General features: G+C 34.7%; 1 protein-coding gene across 2 annotated transcripts in view; it reads left to right on the top strand.

The window, feature by feature from the left end:
• Positions 1–421: 421 nt before the first annotated feature.
• LOC5569564 (chloride intracellular channel exc-4) overlaps positions 422–19,895 on the top strand; it is a 154,861-nt gene continuing 135,387 nt past the window's right edge. Inside the window, exon 1 of one of the 2 annotated variants that reach the window (XM_021839568.1) lies at positions 422–1,177. In XM_021839568.1, coding sequence (XP_021695260.1) covers positions 1,109–1,177 — 69 coding nt within the window. In that variant the 5' untranslated portion in view covers positions 422–1,108. The remainder of the gene's footprint in view (positions 1,178–19,895) is intronic. The other variant, XM_021839562.1, reaches the window with a different exon arrangement.

Raw genomic sequence — 19,895 nt, 5'->3', positions numbered from 1 at the left:
TTCGTTAATTTAGTGATCTGAAGTCCTTACTTATTCTCTACATCTGGGTTCGATTCCCCGTCGGTCCAGGATCTTTTCGTAATGGAAAATTCCTTGACTTTCCTTGGCATAGAGTATTATCGTACCTGCCACATGATATACGAATGCGAAAGTGGCAACTTTGGCAAAGAAAGCTCTCAGTTAATAACTGTGGAAGTGTTCATTGAACACTAAACTGAGAAGCAGGTTCTGTCCCAATGAGAACGTAATGCCAAGAAAAAATATACGTTTCATAAACTTGTTGTTCAACATTTTTTGCCACCTTGTTACCACATTTCCTGCCACTGTGCATCGCGCAGAAAAACAACGTTCCCCTTCTCTGTCTCTCACGAGCGCAGCTTTTTCACAGCAGCGCGCAGCTTTTCGCTTGCGTTTCGTTCCATTTTCCTTCCAGTCGCTTTTGCCAGTCAGTCTTTGCCCAACTGTCGTCGTGTTTAGTTCGCGGATTTTCTTCCTCTAGCTCGGAATAATCTTTTAGTTTTTCATTCATTGTTGCCTTGCAACCGCAGTGTGCCTACTTGGGAAAGAATCGGTGTGTCATTTTTCGGAATCAAACCCGAAAACGGAGAAACGGTACCCGGTTTTGTTTTTCGGCCAAGTCGGAAATTTAAATCCATAAAAAATACCGCCGCGGAGTTTCCTCGGCTCGTTGTCGGAATAGTCTGGAAGTGAACGCAAAAGTGCACTAACACGCAGAAATAAATCAGCAGAATTATTGTGTGTGCTTTTGCTCCGGCTGGAGATAGGAATAAATAAAAAAACGCAAGAAGTTTTGTGTGCTCTTTTGTGTTGGTTGGTTCGCGAAGGGGGCGCAGAAAAAGAAGAAGTCCGCAGTCGCCGGAGAATCGGGAAGAAGATTTCACAGCCGCCAAAACAACAACCACAACCGGAGCCAAAAAAGTGCCGCCGCCGTCGTCGTCTGGAAAAAGAGTGATTCATTGTCCGGCATCGGGGTGAAAAATTAAAGCTCTTGCTCGATCGGGAGGAATCAGTGCCTAATTGCCGGTGAATTTATTGTGCTCTAAGTGTACGGATTTGTGTGGGAGTACCCCTAACCGACCAAGGAATAATGTCCGACGAAAATCAGGAAAATGGTACCCGCAACGGCGACGTGCCAGAAATCGAATTGATTATCAAGGTAGGTTCCCACTGACCGATTGTGGACCGGAAGAAGGAGGTCAGATGATGGGTGGGGCTTATCGTTGGCAAAAAAGCTTTAATGAGGGTGGAAGATAGTGAACCGAGATGGGGAGGGCTGGTAGGTGCTGATTAGAGACTTGGTATTTATTCTCTAAAAACTATAATTTTAATGGTTTCTAATTATTCTTCTTAGATTACTCGACCAAAAGCATCTGGAATGCTGCGAGTGATTTCTACGGAGATTTATTTTGGAATAGAGATTCCTTTACCAATTCTGCCATGCATCCTGCAAGCGATTTTTTAAGGAATCCTCAGAAAAAAAGTCGTGGATTTCCTCTATGGAATCCTTAAACACTTCAACGCTGATAGCCCCAGAAATTTCCACAGGAATTACTCCACAAAATATCTCACGGATTCTCCCGCGATTTCTTTCAGAGACTCCTCCGGTAATTCTTCTACTTTCTTTCAATGGTACTTTATTATACTACTTAATTCTTCTTCTTTTTCCAGTGTTTTTGAAAGAGCTTTGTATGGATTCCTTCAAGAATTCATCCAATACTATTTCTTTTAGAAATTGCTACAGAAAATCCTCAGGAACTATTCCAGGAATTCCTCATGAAATGTCTTCTGGAATTTCGCTAGCTATTTCTTCAGTATTTAATCCAGGGATTGCCCCTGCAGTTCTTCGCAACATTACCGGAGTAGTTTCTCCAGCAAAATCTCCAAGGATTCTTCAAAAGTTTATTTTATGTTTCCACACCATTTTTAGAAGGGTATTTATGGATTCCTGACAAGGTTCTTGGCCTTATGAAAACCTTGAAGAGATTTTGTATGGATTTTTGTGTATTTACAGCGCATTCTTCCAATCTTCCATCAAATTTCTTGTAAAATCATTTATGAATGTATGGCAAGATCTTTGATCGATGAATAAATGGAGAGGTCCTTAGGATATTCTTGGGCAGATTTATGTTTAGTTCTTGACGTGACGTTAAAATCTTCAATGGGTTTCTCGGAAGATGGTTTTTGGATTTGTGTCAAGAATATAGTTTCTGTTAAAGATGTCACCTTGGATCCATAAAAAAGGTTCACAAGTTCGAGAATTTCTTCAGGAAATAGTCATAGGCTATATCTAGCGCGTAATTCAGAAGGCATTCGAAGGAAATAGGTTGGCATGGAACGTCGTTACGGTTTTTGAAATTTTGAACACGCATCCCCCGTGTAAAAACAGAATCGGGAGTACTTTGCCCTTTTGTGAAACTCAAGTCTAATTTCATATACACAGAGCAGAAATTTGTTCATATAATTTCAAAATCTCTCTGAACTCTAGGTGATGAATGGACACCCTGTTTGAAATTATATCAGAAGATATGTCTCTAGAATGATTTCCGAACTAATTTAGACAAGAAGCAAGTATTTAAGGAATAGTTGAAGTATTTTGATGAAACTTCAAGATAAATCCAAGAAGAGATATCCAATAGAAAGATTTTCACACAAACTCCTACGAAGATTTCTAAAGTCTTATTCTAGAACATCTTCTAAAGCTTCCTACATTATTTCTCCCAAGAAAATCTACAAAGGATTGTTTCGGAGTTTTTGTAAAATTCCTTTAGGTTTCAGACAACCCCACAAGGATTCCTCCCAATCAGATTTTTTTTTTATTCTTGCAGCCATTTTAATGTGAATTCCTCCAAGAATTTAGGCTCGTTACTTCCAAAAGCAGTACGATGAAATCTTTGCTGAAGAAGGGCGCCGCCACGTAGAACCCTTGGAGCGACACGGAAATTCAGCATCGAGAGCAATCGGGAGCAGTCAACTTCGCCGTTCATGAGTTTGGCTATAAAAGCAACTTGTTGGGTTTTGCGTCGACGATCCAGCGTATCCAAATCAAGCAGCCTACAGCGATCCGGATATGGCGGCAGATTCAGCGGATCACGCCAAGGAAGTTTCCGCAGTGCTAGTCGGATAAACTTCCGTTGCACGCTTTCTAACCTCAAGCCCCACGATAGTTGATAAGGGGTCCACACTACAGCAGCACTCTCTAAAATAGGTCGTATGAGTGAGCAATAAAGAGCTTTCAGACAATGCGAATCAGTGAAATCCCGGGAGATGTTTGCTATAAATCCCAGCTGACGGTTAGCTTTCGCAATTACATTAGATCGATGCAGATTAAACCGTACGACTCCCAAATCGCAAAAACTATCGGCTCTCTTAAGAACGACGTCATTTACAACATAATTGTGCATAATCGGTCGAGTTATTCGATAGAACGATACAACTATACATTTGGGTACACTCAGCGTAATACGGTCCCGTCTACACCAATCAACAAACATATCCAACAAGGCTTGTAGACGAACGCAATCTTCCACTGTGCGTACGACAAAGTACAACTTAAGATCGTCAGCATATGCAAGCCTGCAACCATGTCCTAGAAGCAGCATCACGTCGTTGAAAAATAAAAGAAACAGGAGTGGACCTCCCTGCGGCACTCCAGACATACTTGTAAAGCTCGATGACATACATGAATCGACCTTGACTCGCAGCGTTCCTCCGGTTAAATAGGAGAGTAACCATGATGAAAGTCGATTCGACGCCCCTAGTTTGGATATTTTCGCCAGCAGAATGTCGTGGTTAATTGTATCGAACGCTGCTTTAAGATCAGTATAAATCACGTCGACTTGAGCACCATTTTCCAATTGTTCAAAGCAGGTCGTTGAAAAGTCAAGCAGATTCGTCGTCACTGAGCGTCCAGGCATGAAGCCATGCTGATCAATGGAAATATAGCCTTTTGCTTGCGCCAATATAACATCGCTCACGATCATCTCGAATAACTTCGATGCAGCAGAAAGGCTAGTGATACCTCTATGGTTAATTACATCCCGTTTCTCGCCTTTTTTATGTACCGGAACCAGGAACGACTGTTTCCAAATCGCGGGGAAAGTCGAATCACCAAAAGATTGATTGAAAATCCGGCATAGTGGCTCAGCCAAAGCACTCATGCATCGACAATATACGGCTGAAGGAATACCGTCCGGACCAGGTGAAAATGTGCATTTCAATTTTTTGGCAGCTTGCGAGACCATGGCAGGCGTAATTTGGAAAATATCCAGATCTAAAAGGTCCCTAGGGACATCTGATACAGCAGAATTCACTTCAGATGGGGATGCGGGTTTTGCATCGAATACAGACGAGAAGTGGGCGGCAAAAAGTTCACATTTCTCCAAAGGTGACGAGGAAACGGAATCGTTCAGGAAACACTCATCATATTGAAGGGACTATCGAGTTATCGAGATACAGAACACATTTTTCAAGTTTTATACTTTGTATTGTTTTGATGAAATACATTCGAAATAGTTTAAACGTTTTGCACAGTTTGCCAAAATTGAATACTTTATCACCCTACAATGGGTCGTAAACCTTCATTTTACTATCAGTATAATTCTTCTTCTCTTGCTTCTCAACTTAGTGCACTTCCACAGTTTTTAACTGAGAGCTTTTTTTTGCCAAGGTTGCCATTTTCGCATTTGTATATCGTGTGGCAGGTACGATGATACTCTATGCCCATGGAAGCCAAGGAAATTTCCATTGGGAGCTAATCAAGGGTTACTTCAAAACTTAATCAAGTTTTGTTAGTGTAACTTTACGATTTTCTTTTAAAACTAGCTTACCCAACGTGGCTAGCCACGTTCAAACAAAATTGTGTAGCGAAAAGTTATGTATAATCTTTTCAAGTGCATGATACTAATGACCGCAAAATCGCCTAAATTTATGCTCTGACCATACTCAATCGCTTACGTGGCCTTAATGCTGTTGTAACATTTTAAGGCCCAAGTAAAAATGCTGCAAAAGTCAAAACTGAAAAAGCAGTTTTCTTTTTTTAAATAGACAAATCTAAGAAAATAAAAACACACAGCTCTTTTATTTGTCAAAAAGATAGGCTGTGTGTTTTTATTTTCATCAATATGTTGTTTTAAAAGGAGAAAACTGCTTTTTCAGTTTTGACTTTTGTGCCATTTTCTCTTGCGCCTTAATACTAGCTTACCCGACGTGGCTAGCCACGTTCCAAACGATATTTTAAAGCGAACGGTTATGTATAAGGGATCATTCAAATATTACGTAACGTAAACTTTGCCAAATTTAGACCCCCCCCCCCTCCCCTACGTAACAGCTTTTGTATGGAAAATTTTAACTTTTTGTATGGATCGTAACACTATGTAAGACATCCTCCCTCCCCATGTTGCGTTACGTAATATTTGAACGAACCCTAATCTTTCAAATCGCATGATACCGAAAAATCCCCTAAATTTATGCTCTGACCATACTCCATAGGAGCCTCAATACTGTAGTAATGAGCTAATCTAAAATAATTACAGCCTTATATGCTGTTGTAGTGTTTCTTCTTTTGTGAAACATTTCAAAAGCTCCAGAAGATTCCATGAATTAGAAAGTATAATCTCACCAAAATTCTAGAATATTCTCCTGAATAGCTGTTGCAGTATGATTTATAGTCATTTTTCAAAATCACAGTTGTGATGAAATGATCATCGACTCATAGAAATATCGAGTCATGCAATAGCTGGAAAGCTGTCCCTTACATCATAGTAAGCATACCATTTTGTTTTTAGTATGCATCCATGAGTCGATATGTAGTCATGGAACATCGTCTCATGGAGGTTTTACTATAAATTAATAAAACGCTAATATTTGGCGCACATTCATCTCATTCATGTTTATCTTGCTTATGCATATGTCGAGTTCGATTTTGAACCTGAGTTGGAACTGGAGAAACCCGTTTCACAGTTTTAACTACAACCCGATTCAAGTTCGACCGAACTACAATTTGCTTGAAGTTGATTTATTTACATTACAGTCACCAATCAATTTCCTAAACACACGGGGAGAATATTTTCCGAATTGGATTGAACAATATTCCAGTAAACTCCAGAATATTCTGTCAGAGTTCCACAATTAGCAATTGTAATGTTCTAATATTAAAATTGGCCATTGTAGTGCTCTTAACTTGCTCTTGTAGCGCTCAATGAAACTTTTCGATGAAACATTTCAAAGCGTTACTGACAAACCGACAACTCTGGGATGTTATATCTTTCAAATGATATGATACTGATGACCGCAAAATTGCCTAACTTTATGCTCTGGCTGTACTCCCTCGAGCACGTGGCCTCAATACTGTTGTAATGTTCTTATCTGAAATAACTATAGCCTTATATGTTGTTGTAATGTTTCTTATGTTGTGAAATATTTCAAAAGTTCCAGAAGATTCTATGAATTAGAGAGTAGAATCTTATCAAACATTCTAGCATATTCTCCAGAAGCTGCAGTGTACTATGATTCATTGTCATTTTCCAAAATCACAGTTGTGGTGAAAAGACCATCGACTCAGGGAAATATCGAGCCATAGAACAGAAATGTTTTGGAAAGCTGTTTTAAAGGATCATCATAGTAAGCATACCATTTTGTTTTATGTATGCATCTATGAGTCGATATCGAGTCATTGAACATCATGGAGATTTCGCTGTAAATTAATAAAATCGAATATATGGCGCATATTCATCTCATTCATGTTTATCTAGCTTTCAAATATGTCAAACTCGTTTTTGATCCTGAGTTGGAACTGAAGAAACGCGTTTCACATTTTCAACTCCAATCCGATTCAAGTTCGACCGAATTACAATTTGCTTGAAGTTGATTTATTCACGTTTAAGTCACCAACCAAATTCCTATACAGACGACAATGATGAAGGGTTCGAGAATATTCCATGAATTGGAATGAACAAAGTTCCAGAGAACTCCAGAATATTCTGTCAAAGAGCATTTGTAGTGCTGCACAATTTGCAATTGTAATGTTCTTATATTAAAATTGACCGTTGTAGTGCTCTTAAATTACTGTTGTAGTGTTTAACGAAACTTTTCGTTGAAACATTTCAAAGCGTTACTGACAGACAGACAACGCTGGGATTTTATATATATGATAGTTACATGATTTAAAAATAATAATAATTTCTCTAAAAAAAGCTTGACCTTTTCCTGAAGACATCCCTAAAAAAATTGACTAGAACAATATTTGAAGGCTTCCTTGGGAAGTTTTACGAAGATTTTTTGATAGAATTTATTAAAGAATCTTAGGAGAAATCTCTGGAGTGGTTTCTTAAGGTATTCTAAGAAAAAAATCGGAATAAAATCTTAAAGGAATCCTAAACGACAATTTTATAAAAAAAAAACTTTGATACCCCAGGAGAAAATACTGGTTAAATTATAAAAGATGCCGATAATCTTGACGTAATTCTTAGAAAAACTAATTCTCTTATTTTTTGTAAGAATTACGTCGAAATTATCGGCATCTTTCAGAATTTAACCAGTATACATATTCTCCTGGGGTATCAAAGCTTTTTTTTATAAAGATGCAGAATCAGGACTAAGCACTTTCTTGAAAAAAATCTGGAAAAATGTTTGTAGATATTCTTAATAGAATCTCTGAACTAACTCCTGTGGTTACTCTTAGAATAAAATCCTGAAAGTATCCAGGTCCCACCGATTGTGGACCGGATATCAGATGATGGATGGATCATTGGCAAAAAATAAAAACTTTAATTAGGGTGGTAGCTGCTAAACTATGATAGACAGGTCCGGTAGCAGGTCTCTTTTCAGAGATTTGGCCTCTATAGAAAGGCATGTCTTTATTTTTAACTGATGATTTATAAAGTCTTCTGAACTTTTTTGATTTCTTTGAGTCCACAGATTTCTTATGGAATACTTCAATAGATTCCCGAAGATATCACTCCACAAACTCCTCTAGATATTACTTCACCAATTCTCCCAGGAGTTGGTCCAGAAATTTCTCCAATTTTTCAAGAAATTCTTAGAGAAATTTCTCCATAATTTAATCTATGAAATTCCTGGAGCACTCCAGCGTTTTCTTTCTATCGTTATTAACGAGATTTTTAGCCCTGGGCTAGTTCATCTCGGGACTAACAGCTTTACTTCCCTTCCCTTGTAACCCTTACGTCATAAGTGACTATCTCGGGGATTTTTGCGATACGTAATAAATGGACGCTTTCTAAGCAGAATGGGTACACGGGTATAGTTGTTGCTCTAGGAGAGATTCCAAGAAATACTTCAGGAGTTCTTGCAAGAAAATTCACAAGAGTGTATTCCAGAGTTTTTGCAGAAGTTCGTTTGGAATTCCTCTGGGAGTTTCTATTCCGATTTTTCAATTATCCTTTCAGCCATTTTCGTATGGATTCCTTCAAGAATTCATCCCAAGTTTCTCCCAGGAGTTGCTCCGAAAATTCTTCAGGGATTATTTGCGGATATCTATTAAGGAATCAACAAATGTAACATACCTCAAGAAATGCCTTTAGGAATGTCTCTAGGTATTTCTTGAGTATACCCCATTAGGCATAAAGACGTTAGGCATAAGGACATTAGGCATAAGTATGTTAGGCATAATGGACGTTAGGCATAAACACATAAGGCATAATGGATGTTAGGCATAACATACGTTAGGCATAATGGACGTTTGGCATAAAATAACTTACATATGTGTCATTCAAAACTCTTCTCATATCGAACATTGTTTGGGTCCATTTACAAATTCCATTACGTTGAAGGGATGGGTAACAACTCATAAAATAGTGGAAAATTTATACAGAAAGCGTAACGAAGGGTTGGGTTAATTGGTTGGTTATAAATTACTATTTCCTGTTTTAAGAAATTTGACAATTAATCCGCATAAATCCATTATCGCAATATATGGAAGGAGATTGCTATCATGGTTATTGTTATAATTCTTAAGTCCAGTCAATCAATGTTTTAAAGTATCCATTTATATTTGCGATGTGCAAATGTTATTTATTTCCAGAGATGTTTAGTTTGGTGAGTATATGACATTTTTTGTTATATTTCTCATACATAATTGCGTTAATTCTTAAGAAGGGAAATCTTCCATATAATTATTAGTACTTATAGTGCAAATGATTATCTTGAAGGCAACACACTCTATGTCTAATCCAGCAGATTATAAAGATCGAATGTACTACGGAATGTGTATGGATTTTTTCCTGCTAGATATCAGTATGTAATTTCATAATCAGAAGATTTCAAAACATTCTATCGGTGAAATTTTGTCCATACATTTCGTATGGGCTGAAGTATGTAGTAAAACGTGATTTTTACTAATTTTCATAAGCTGTATAGGAAAAAATTGCTAAAAAATGGAAAAAAAAATCTAAATTTTACAGATGAAATATTTTAAAACCTTCCGATTATGAAAATATAACCCAATTACTGAACTCTAGCGGAAAAAAAATCGAGGTACATTCGATTTTCATAATCTGCTGGATTAGACATAGCGTGCAACAAGTCAAAGTTAAGTCAAAAATTTAGGTTATAATAGGTGACATTATCTTCAATAATAATATTCTGGTAGTGTGACGCTAAGAAAAGCGTTACATTCCCACTCCGATTCTGCTCATCAATTTAATGTGGTGAAAACAGTTTCTTTGCTTCTTCTGTCAACAATTTTTGATGATTTTCAAACAATTTTGATCAGTCACATATGAAAGCATTGCCGAAAGCACCTTGAAAATATTTGAAATTCATCAAGTTTGAAAAGTAAAATTTGATTTCAAAGTCAATTTAACAGTCAAGCTCAAATTTAACATAGCTTAGTATTCAGCATTTAGCATGGCGTGCATTTTTTTATGAAAATATTTACATCTACAAATCCAATAATAATTAGAACAGCAAGAATCGACAAAATCGCATATTTCTGGAAGAAGACTGAAATCGACCGTGAAATTTACCGTATAGGTATAAAGAATAGCCTTTTATTCAAATAAGGGAAAATGTATGATGGAAGTATTAAGAGCAGTAGTGACCAGGGTTGGGAAAAATCTGAAATTCACTCTACAGTAGTCAAACAAAGCCAATCACAGTCAGCGAAGCCAGCGAAATTCATGCCCACCGCTGCTGTAGGCAAAAAGCCTTGAAAATTGCAAAACACCCGTTGCTAAGGGCAACCCAAAATTACTGTAGAAAAATGTTCTATCAGCATAAGCAGCACTAACTCCAATTATTTTGTAGTCAGTATAACTATAAAGAACAGCCTTCAATTTAAAGAAGGGATAATCTCTGTTGAAAAATTTGTCAATAATATGTGTACAACCAGACTCAAAAAAAGAGCAGCAGTTACAGCGTCCTTCACATTTTTGGCATTACGCCCCAACCCAAGCTCTTAGCTTAGTGTTCTAGGAGCACTTCAACAGTTATTCACCAAATGTTTGCTTTGCCAAAGTGGCAATTTTGCTTTCTTATTTGTACACGATACATGAGTATGTTTATACTCCATGGCCAAGGATTCTAGATTGACTTGGAACCGAACTAAAATACCTTCAACATGGCTTTACTCTATGGTCACAGAAGTTACCACAAAGCTAATGAAGGCAATTTACAGCATTTTCATTCTAATCATTTAATCAAGATTTGTCCTAGAAGTTGACTCCAAAGGATTCACAACTATGGGACGACTGCAGGGCAATCATATCAATGGACACAATTTTGATCTTCGAAGTCTCCACAATTATCAAAAATGTCACTTCGCTTTTCACACAAACAATTTATTTATTTTTATTTTGGGAATTATGCCTATCGTCCATTATGCCTAATGTCCATTATGCCAAACATCCATTATGCCAAACGTCCATTATGCCTATCGTATTTATGCCTATTGTACTTATGCCTAACGTCCTTATGCCTAACGTCGTGCACCCGTATTTCTTCACCATTTCATTCAGCGATCCATGCGTTTGTTTAAAACATTACAAAAGTCCGTGAATCCTTCAAAAGTTCACTTGATTGTTCACACCAGCAAAAACAACAGCAATTATTCCAGTGTTATTCCTCCTACATTCCTTGACAGGATTCCGTCCTATGATGTTGATGGAAATCATTTAGAAAATTCTGCACTTTGTTATCAAGAGATTTTAGTTATTTCGGAAATTATCTTATATTTTTTTCTATAAAATCCTCCATATAGTCAATGAATCCTTTCAGATATCTTTGCAGAAGTTTGCCAATAATTTCTGAAAAAGGTTTTTTCACAGAAGTGACGACTCGGGACCTCACTTTTACCTGTTCTAAGAAACTGAAAATAGCTAATTTGTTGAGTTTAGATTATGAACCAAACTGTAAACGATTGGTATTGTCCTTACTAACAAATCTCTACTTGAACGGTACAAATTTGTTGATGAAATTCAAACATTTTGGTTCGTTGAACAGGTAGATTTGATGTTAGGGAATTGGTACTGGATTTCTTTTAAATTTATTTTAAACATACTTCTATGATTTATTTCACATTTCTCTTTTTTTCTGTGAAATTCTCTTCACAATTCCCCTTAGACATCATCCCTGAAAGAATTGTAGAAACTTGTCGAAGAATTTCTGTAGTAATCCCTGAAGGAGTATTAAGAGCAATCTCAGGAGTAATTTCTTAAGGTTTGCTCTGAGCAATTTTGAGTTAAAATTAAGTTATTATGTCACGTTACTATTCTGATAGAATCTGTGAAGAATTTTTTACTAAATTCTGGAATCTTGGTAAGAATTTTGGCCGATTTTCAATTAACAAACTACATGAGAGATCCTTAATGTGAAATGGGATGACGTTCAAGGTTCATCAATAACATTTTTCACTCGTTTTCACAGGAATGTAGTTGCCATGATCTTTATGGTGAAAAATCTCGGAATCCAAAGATGGCCGGCACAATGGCCGACTTGTGCCCCTACTCACGTTTTCAAAGGTACTAAACTGGATAAATAGTTGGCAAACGTTTCTTATTTTAAGCTTTTAAGCCAAAATAAAAAGTGCACTGTTGTTAGATGCTTCCTTCGCGAGATTTGTGCCTTTGATGTTTTAGTGCAATCTTAAAAGTTGATTCCAAGCTGTTTCACCTTAGACCGCATGGAAATACCATGGCAGCAATTTTTTGATCTAATCAAAATGAACGTCTTTCAATGTTTTGGATTCATTCCTAAATGCATTGCTGCTTATCGAACTTCAAAGATAAAGTGAAGAACTACTTGAAAACTTCTATCCCAAATAATTTCGTATGGTAAATGTCAAGAACCTTAACATCAGTTCTCTAACTACTAATCAATTTTCCAAGAATCTCACCAAAAATTCGGCAAAAAGCATGGTACTTTTAATTCACCTTCAGCACAGCTTTTGTAAAGTTCATTGAAGTGCTTCTTATTGCAAAGTTTGATTGTGAAAAAACCAAGTGAAGAAATCCAATAATGGAGGATATAAAATAAAAAATCTGGTGGCAGCTTTGGCTGACACAACTGGTTGACGTCTCAAAAATGGCCTAAACTAAAATCTTGGAACAAATCCTAAGGAACTCGATGGAAAAATCACTGGATTAATTCCTGGGGACCTTATGACTTTCATGAGAAATTTCTGAGAAAATCCTTAGAGAACTTCTGGGTAAAATCTCTGGAGTAATTTTTGGTGTTATTCTTAGAAAAAATCCAGGTTGTGTACTTGAGGAATTCCCCAAAAGAATCATACAATAAACCCTTGAATAAACCTTTGGAATATAATCCTCAGGAAACTTTGAGCAAACAACTGAACTAATTACTGAAGAATATATTGGATACAAATATGGAAAGAAAAACATGCAGTTATGCTTATAATGTCACAAGGAATTTTGAAAAACAAACTCTTAGAAATATATTTAGAAAAATGAATCCGTTATTTTGTTGTTTACAGTTCAAACTCGGTGTTTTTCTTCACAAGACACGACGATTTATTGTAAGCAGGACTGCTTTCAGATATGTAATAGTATATTTAAAAAAAATCTTCGTTTTAATCATCTGACAAATCTGACAAACTTTTTGAAGGATTCTGCTTCTCTCACATTCTAAACATTATGGAAGGATTTGTGGACCAATTTCTGAAAGATCGCTCGAGAAACACGTTGAGGAATTTCCCGAGCAATGCATGAAGGGACCAGTAGTGGAATTACTATCGTTCGAATCCTTCAAAACATGCTGAAGTGATTCCTAGAAGATATTCATAACAGCAATAAATGATTTTCTAGAAAAAATCTATATTCTAAAAGATTCTATAGAGATTCCTTTAGTGGAATAGCTAGGGTAGTTCATGTAGGAATTGCTGGAAGAATTCTTGTAGTAGTTGTTCACATTGTCAAAAATAATGAAGAGTGCACTTCGTGTCTTTATGTTTATAATATGGGAGGGTTAAGTCTTGTGAATGTGTCTTGAATTTCACTTAACCCTACTGACTCTGGCTGAGGATAAACTTTTAGAATTGTCTTGATGATTTCCTAAGAAAACTTTGGATAAATTTTTAAAGTAAACCGTAAATGAAAGATGTTTGAGAAATTCTTGAAAAAGGAAATAGAATTACTAGATGAATTTACAGTGGTGCCTAAAAAAAAAATTTGTTATTCAAATTCTAAACAAAATGTTGTAGAGGAAGTCATAGATGAATCCCTGTAATAATTCCATTACTCCAGAGAAGAAATTGAGGACTCACTTTACTTTCAGGAAGAAATCACTGCAGTTGTTTCAGGAATTCTCTCTTGAAGAATCCTTAGAGGATCACTTGGATGAATTCCAAGAGAAATTCCTGGAATAATCTGGAACGGGGTAAAAAATAAACGACTGTCTATTAATTAATTTATTTATTTATTTATTTATTTTTAACTTGAAATTTTGGAAGAGGGAAAAACCCCTTTGAGTGATTTCTTACCGAAATCTTTCTCAAAAAGGCACAAAACCTCTTCATCTTTTCCAAAAACATATCTAAACAATAAGAGGCTCAAACGGCATTGATCCATAGCAGAGCCAAATCCTTGAAGAAGTGAAAGGTCCTAGGAAAGGTCCATAATAGTTAAGGTACCACATATAGAAAACTGTTCTTCAAAGCTGAAAAGAAACATACGAAAAAAAGACAAGTATCATACATAATAGGAGATTTCATTCAAAAACTGAAATAAAAGTTTCAATATTGGAAGGCACATATTTCCTAAAATATCTCTAACAGATATTGGAGTAGTATGATTTAAATTTTGAATTTGTTTTAAAAAATTATTCCTTGGTATAACGTATCTTGAACAATGGAAAATTATATGATCAATGTCTTCATAGAATGGTCCACAATCACATAAATTTGAATCTTTTATGTTGATGCGATATAAATGACTGTTACAATTATAATGATTTCAAATCAGTCTTGAAATGCTACAAATGAAATTTCGACTAACTGATAAATTTTTAAACCATGGATTTAGACAAACTTTTGGTTGAATAGAATGACACCAACGCCCTTTATCACTAGAGTCCCAAGACGTTTGCCAATCATTTAAGGAAGATTTCTTAAATTTTGTATGATATTCAGATGCAGAAATACTACGGTTATATGTTATACCCCAACGAACACCCAATTTAGCTAAAGAATCAGCTTGTTCATTACCATAAATTTTTGAATGTGATGGAACCCATACAAATTTAACGATAAATCCTAGTAAATTTAGTTCAAATAATAATTGTTTTTTCATTAGAATAAGATGATGAGTTTTAGCATGAAAATTTACGGATCTAATGGCTTTAAGACAACTGAAACTATCAGAACAAATAAAAAATATATTTGGTGAACGATTTTTTATCAAACTGCATGTAAAATATAATGCAGTTAATTCCGCAATAAAAATAGAACATGGAGATTGTAATTTAAAAAAATGTGCTGCAAAATGATTGTATACTCCGAACCCTGCAATGTCCTTCATTAAAGATCCATCTGAAAAATAAAGTTGGTCAACATTTACACCAATAAATTTACGATGAAAAAACAAACTAGCAAACCAAGGATAGTCATTGTGTGACATTTGTTTCAATTCTTCATGTAAAGAAAGATCAATTAAAGGTTGGAATGAGTGGATTTGAATTTCATATTTATAAAAAAAGCTTGACGAATCAGCTATAATATTTTGATTTATACAATGATTGAAGGAGTCTAAAATTTTACTTGTTGGATTAATTTCAGCTAATGATTTTAAAATTGTGATTATCGGATGATTATTCGAAATACATTGTGTAATATATTTGCAATTTAATTCATGGAAACGAATTTTCAATGGAACAATTCCTGCTAATACTTCCACAGATTTTGTATGAGTGGAATTCATTAATTTTAAACAAATTCTCAAACAACGATATTGATTTTTTTCAATTTTAGAAAAATGTGTAGGAGCAGTACTTCCAAAGGTAAAACAACCATATTCTAGAACAGAACGTATTGTCATTGTATAAAGTGTTATTAAATCGGAAGGATGAGCACCCCACCAGGCACCAGTAATTGTTTTAAGGAAATTTATTCGCTTCGAACACGTTTTTTGAATATACTGAATATGATACTTCCACGTTAATTTGGAATCAAACCATATTCCGAGTTATTCATATTCATCAACCTGTTCAATTTCAATATTATTAAAAAATAAATTAATGTTAATGACAGAATGTTTACGCGAAAATATTATAAATTTTGTTTTAGCTACTGAAAATGTAAAACCATTTGTATGTGCCCAGCTACAAATATTATCCAATGCACATTGCATAAAATGACGAATCACTTCTCTATTTTTTCCTTTGACAGATAAAACCTTGTCATCAGCAAATTGATAAAAATGGCAACCATTTGGTATAATAGATGCTAAATCACTTGTAAATAAATTGATAGAATAGAAATTTGATAAAACGATAGGAATTTTGAAATTTAACATTTTTTTCATATAATAAATCAATGAGAACAGAATCATATGCTCCAGAAACATCAAGAAAAGTGGAAACCATGTCTTGCTTTCTATTGAATGAAAGATGAATTTGAGATGCTAAAAGAGCAGTACAATCACGAGTACCACAACCTTTCCTGAAACCATATTGTGATGAAGCAAAAATTTTATTCCTCTCAGCCCATAATTCAAATCGATTCAAAATCATTCGTTCCATAAGTTTACGTACACATGATAATAAACTAATAGGTCTTCTACTGTCAGCCAATGAAGGATTTTTACCTGGTTTTAATAAACTAATAACTTTTACAAAACGCCATTCTGGTGGGAATATATTTGAAGAAGAAAAGAATTATGTAATGATAGTAAATGCATTTTGCCTTCAAACGGTAAATTTTGTAGTACAATAAATTTTATTTTATCAATTCCTGGAGAAGTATTATGAGTAACAGATAGAGCTAAATTCATTTCTTCCAGAGAAAATAATGCACAGAGCTCAGGAAAATAGTTAAATGTTTGATGAGTTTTAAAATTTATATTTTGAGATACAAAATTAGGACAAATTTTTGATGCAAATTTTTCTATCCATTCTGAAGAATAATCCAAAATAGGTTGAGTTGAAAATTCGTAATTTCTTAAATTTCTTGCAACTTTCCATAAAGTGGATAATAAAGATTCTTTATCAAGATTTTGAACAAAATTTTTCCAATAATTTCTTTTCTTAAATTTGGTTATCCTAGTAAATTGTGCTTCAGCTTTGCAATATGAAAAGTAATTATTATCCCTAGAACCAAACCTTCGAAATTTTTTTAATGCATCAGATTTAATTTTTAAAGCTAATGAACAATCATTATCCCACCAAAATGTCGGACGTTTTTTAACAGGAGATTTAGAGACATGTTTTTTTGTTTGCGATTTTATTAAAGTTTCCATTAAAAGCTTCAAAAATATTTCATAATTTTCAAGTGGAGTTGTGGAGTAATCAAAATGTATTAAAGAAAAAGAAACTAGAACAGAAAATTTATTCCAGTCAACATTTTTACATAAATCTGGAGAATTTACTAAAGCATATTTTGAATTGCTTTTAGAACTATAAACTTGAATTAAAATTGGTAAATGATCACTACCGTTTGGATCATTAATTGTTTTCCAGGACGAAATAAATGATAAATAACTGGAATAAAATGATAAATCAATAACTGAATTATGAGCCGGAGGAACAGCAATTCTCGTAAATGATCCATCATTCAAAACATTTAAATTTAATTCGTCAATCAGGTCCATTATTAATGAACCTCTGCCATCAATTTTATCGCTTCCCCAGGCAAAATTATGTGCATTGAAATCCCCAAGAATATAAAAAGGAGAAGGTACATTATCTAAAATATTTTTAATTTCAGATAATGAAAAAGAAACATTTGGAGGAATGTACATACAAATAATTGAAAACTTAAAACCATCATAATTGACGGAAATAGCAATAAATTCAATATCAGTATTGAGAGATATATCCAAATATTTGAATTCAATATTATCGCGGATACCGATCAATACCCCTCCAAATGGTACATTTCTATCACAACGAACAATATGATATGATGGAATACAAAAAACTTTATCCTTAGTGAGCCAAGTCTCATTCAAACAAAATATATCTAAATCATAATTTGTCAACAAGGCTTCAAGCCTATCAATTTTTGGGGAAATACTGTGACAATTCCATTGCAAGATATTCAATCCTTTGAAATTGTCTTAAGCCATTAGGAAAATAATGAAGACAAAAAGGGTCCAAATGAGTTGAGTTTTTCAAAAAGATTCACAAGAAAGGGTAATATCTTCTTTATTAAATTTTTCCAAAAATCGCTCATACCTAATAAGTTTAATATTTCTTTTAAAATGCTCAAAATGGAAAAACCATTTTTTTCACTGCCTGAAATATTGTTATCATTATTATTTTCTTCATTTTTATCATTAATTTTCTGAAATCCTGGAATATTTTTTGAAGTAGATGCAATATTAAGAGGAAGAAAATTTTGTTCAAACAATTTTGAAGAATGAGTATATGATTTAGGATCATTATAAACAGAGGAAACATTAGGACGTTTCCTTTTACTTGGAGGTTTGTAAATATATTTATCATTTTTATCAAATGTATTATCATTTTCAATATCTGATAAAGTTTCATATAGATTTGGTGAACTAAAATCAACAGAAGTTTTCAAAATCTCTGAATATGAATATTTATTTTGATTTCTTAGTTTTTCATTAAGTTTTTTTTGATTGGATATGTATACCGAACAATTATTAATTGAATTATGTTTTTGTTTGCAATAAATACAACTATCTGATTTTAATTTACATTCAGATGTAGAATGAAGATCTCCATATTTTGAGCATTTTTGTTTATTTGAGCAAAAATCAGATGTATGCCCAAATAGAAGACATCTATTACAATGCATGAACTTTGGAAAATAAAGCCTCACGCGAAAAAAAACATTATCAATATTCAAAAAATCTGGCAATACAGATCCTGAAAAAGTAATTTTAATACAATTGGAATGAACATATTTGGAAATTCCATTTGCATCAAATGATAATTTCGACAAACGTTCGCAATCTAAGATTTTGACCGGTGAAATCGATTGATTTCTAAAAATGCCAGAGCCATGGGACCTAATAATGTCACAATCTAATGATTCATCGTAAATGACTCTGTTGATTTCACAAGAATCACACGGAGCATACACACGATAAGAATCATTAAATAATTTAGACTCTAAAAGAGAATTGGCTTCATCTCTTGATCCAAAAACAACTCTAAGTTTGTCTAAGGAAATTTTTTTAATTTCCTTCACTGATTTACATTTCTTGTATACTTCCGATGAGATCAACAAAACATTTATAGGTCGATCTTTCTTTCGAAAATAGACAGGAAATGGACCAGCAAAAGTTGAAGGATAAATTTTTATACGAAATGGTTTTGATGTTGAAGGTACTAAATCATTATTAGTATCTGAATTTTGCGCACCCCCGTCAATTTCCATAGTGGAAATTGAACGGGGATTCGATTCAACTAATAATAACAACAAACTAAACAAACAACAAAACAAGTAGGGTAATACTTAACAAACTCCAAAATGACTCCAGGAAACACCGGAATGACCAAATGGACCAAATGTTTTCACTTCTTCAATCACCGTCAAAAAATGTTTCAAAAATAACGCCAACCAGCTAATAGGGGAAGCTTAACACAGGATAACCAGATCTTACAGGACACAATCAAGTAAATCGTCACAATTGGAAATTCTTGAAAAATCGTATCTGAAAAATGGAAAAAAATGACAAGCAGAAAAAAGACCATCCAAGCCGGTCAAGGCCTACTTACCTTTTTTTCTATGAAAATTAGCTATAGCTTAGTTATAGCGGTTGTGCTACTTTTCCCCGAATGTCGGTTCCCCGAATGTCGTTTCCCCGAACGCCAGTTCCCCGAATGCCAGTTCCCCGAATATCCCGTTTCCCCGAATAACCCACTTCCCCGAAAAGTTTTTGGAACTCATAATTGTCATATATTTATACATTTCAGGGTGGTGAACGTACTGGTCATCTAATATGCACCCTTCTTTATTTTGATGGCGGTTCTTACGAGTTTTACCAAAGACAAATTAAAGACCCCCATGTCCCTTGCAGTTGCCCAAAATTTTATGGCTCATAAGGTAATCTAGAATGCCGTTCAAAGTGTACTGCGATCTGTCAAACTTGGGTACCTTTTGCACTACCGAGGGACCAACTGCAGTACTAGAAGTGGTACCCAATCTGAGCCCGAGTTGGACGGACCTGGTTTTACCGTCCTCAGCATTTTTGGCAACATGTGTATAGCCCCGAAAATGA

Source organism: Aedes aegypti, chromosome 1 (genome assembly GCF_002204515.2).
Source record: "Aedes aegypti strain LVP_AGWG chromosome 1, AaegL5.0 Primary Assembly, whole genome shotgun sequence".
NCBI classification, from domain to species: Eukaryota; Metazoa; Arthropoda; class Insecta; order Diptera; family Culicidae; genus Aedes; species Aedes aegypti.
This window is presented reverse-complemented; position numbering and strand designations above follow the sequence as displayed.